Source organism: Penaeus chinensis, chromosome 29 (assembly GCF_019202785.1).
Source record: "Penaeus chinensis breed Huanghai No. 1 chromosome 29, ASM1920278v2, whole genome shotgun sequence".
Classification (NCBI taxonomy): Eukaryota; Metazoa; Arthropoda; class Malacostraca; order Decapoda; family Penaeidae; genus Penaeus; species Penaeus chinensis.
In genome coordinates, this window is record NC_061847.1 from 1,737,447 (window position 1) to 1,739,946 (window position 2,500).

The 2,500-nt window shown below is 46.3% G+C and overlaps 1 protein-coding gene across 1 annotated transcript in view; it reads left to right on the top strand.

Annotated features, from left to right (window-relative positions):
- Positions 1-147: 147 nt before the first annotated feature.
- Positions 148-2,500, top strand: part of LOC125040751 (polypeptide N-acetylgalactosaminyltransferase 1-like) — a 21,422-nt gene continuing 19,069 nt past the window's right edge. The window contains exons 1-2 of the mRNA XM_047635453.1: positions 148-180; positions 1,570-1,754. Of these exons, the coding sequence (XP_047491409.1) occupies positions 148-180; positions 1,570-1,754 (218 nt within the window). The remainder of the gene's footprint in view (positions 181-1,569; positions 1,755-2,500) is intronic.

Sequence of the window (2,500 nt, forward strand, 5' to 3'; positions counted from 1 at the left end):
AGAAAGAGGGGATGCGAGAAAGGGAGAGAAAGAGAGAGGCAGAAATAGAGAAATAAAGAGAAATGGAAAGGAAGAAAAAAAGACGGAAGGGAAAGGAAACTGCTGACAATAATATCTTTGATCCTCCATTAATGGGGCTTCATTAACATGGATTTTAATGAGACTGAGATCATCAAGCAGGTGCTTCTCTCTCTCCCCCTTCCTCCTTCCCTCCCTCCCTCTCTCCCTCTTCCTCTTCCTCCCCCTCCCTCCCTCTCTCCCTCTATCCCTCTCCCTCCCCCTCCTCCTGCCCCCTTCCCCTCCTCCTGCCCCCCCCCCTCCTCTCTCTCTCTCTGTCTCTCTCTGTCTCTCTCTGTCTCTCTCTCTCTCTCTCTCTCTCTCTCTCTCTCTCTTCTTCTTCTCTCTCTCTCTCTCTCTCTTCTCTCTCTCTCTCTCTATCTCTCTCTTCTCTCTCTCTCTCTTCTCTCTCTCTCTCTCTCTCTCTCTCTCTGTCTCTCTCTCTCTCTGTCTCTCTCTCTCTCTCTCTCTGTCTCTCTCTCTCTCTCTCTCTCTCTCTCTCTCTCTCTCTCTCTCTCTCTCTCTCTCTCTCTCTCTCTCTCTCTCTCTCTCTCTCTCTCTCTTCCCCTCTCTCTCTCTCTTCCTCTCTCTCTCTCTCTTCCTCTCTCTCTCTCTCTCTCTCTCTCTCTCTCTCTCTCTCTCTCTCTCTCTCTCTCTCTCTCTCTCTCTCTCTCTCTCTCTCTCTCTCTCTCTCTCCCTCTCCCTCTCTCTTTCTTTCTTCCTCTCTCTCTCTCTCTCTCTCTCTCTCTCTCTCTCTCTCTCTCTCTCTCTCTCTCTCTCTCTCTCTCTCTCTCTCTCTCTCTCTCTCTCTCTCTCTCTCTCTCTCTCTCTCTCTCTCTCTCTCTTGATAATTTAAATAGAGATAGAGATAGTGATAGACAGACAAATAGATAGGTATGATAGGATTTGATAGATGCTATTCTTGCATGATTAGAATGTTAATGATGTTGATGATAGTGAATAATGATGAAAATAGTACTAACGATAGCATGATAATATAATGTTAAAATGATGTTAAGTAACAATGTTAAAATATTATTAATTAATAATGTTAAAGTGATGTTGTGTAATTATTTTAAGAAAAAGAGATTATAATGATTTATTGTAAGAACAGTGCCACTGATGACAAAGATTAATAGAAAAAATAACAAAGACCCTAAACCAGGGACCCATTTCTTCCTGACACCTCCCCTCCCCCCTCCCCCTCCCCTTCTTCCCCAAATCCCCTCTCTCCTCCTCCCCCTTTCCTCCCCCCGCCCCTTCCCTTTCACCCCCCTTCCTCCCCGTTCCCACTATGTCTCCCCAAATCCCCTCTCTCCTCCTCCCCCTTCCTCCCCGACTCCCCTCCCTCGCCCTCCCCCTAACCTGTCCCCTTCCTCCCCGAATCCCCCCTCTCTTCCTCCCTCTTCCTTCCCCCCTCTCTTCCTCCCCCTTCCACGCTCCCCTTCCCCCCGAATCCCCTCCCTCTTCCTCCTCGCCTCCCCTCCCCCGTCCCCCTCTAACCCTCCCCTTCCTCCGGCAGCTGAACTGGGCGAGAAGCTGGACCTGTACCTGAAGTACCGGCTGCCGCCCCTGGTGCGGCTGGTGCGGCTGCGGGAGCGCCACGGGCTGATTCGGGCGCGGCTGGCGGGCGCGCGGGCGGCCACCGGGGACGTCCTCATCTTCCTCGACTCGCACTGCGAGGCCAACGAGAAGTGGTGCGTGGGCGTGGGCGTGTGTGTGTGTGTGTGTGTGTGTGTGTGTGTGTGTGTGTGTGTGTGTGTGTGTGTGTGTGTGTGTGTGTGTGTGTGTTTTGTGTGTGTGTGTGTGTGTTTTGTGTGTGTGTGTGTGTGTGTGTTTTGTGTGTGTGTGTGTGTGTGTGTGTGTGTGTGTGTGTGTGTGTGTGTGTGTGTGTGTGTGTGTGTGCATAAAAGTATATCAAGTTATATGTGTGTCTACCCGTATGTCTGTGTCTGTATTGGTATTTGTGTAGGTATACAGGGTAATACAGTAAATTTGATTGCACATTTTCTTAAGGAATTTTTTTATACTTTTCTTTTCACCTGTTATCCATGGTACTTGAGCAACCAAATCAGTTTACTAAGAAATATAAATTTAGGTGCCTATCTGTTTTTAAAGTCAGGTCTCTTTTCATAAATAAGATTAACTTTTGGTGCTCATTTACATTTTTTTTCATCCAGTTTATTAGGTTTCATTAATTTATCAAACAAGACAAAAAAAATGGTGATGTTAGGAATAATGTTGCATCAGATTTGATATAGTGATTGTATAGGACTGTTTGTGAATATTTACTGTTGTATGTATGACTGGCTGATGTATGTGAATATGTTTTGTAGAGTTTATTTGTATTTATGACTTTGTCTTTGTTTATTCAATTTCTGTGAATGGAATTTGTGTGTTCATATACTAATTATTCTTTCAAGCTTTATGTCACAGCCCTTTC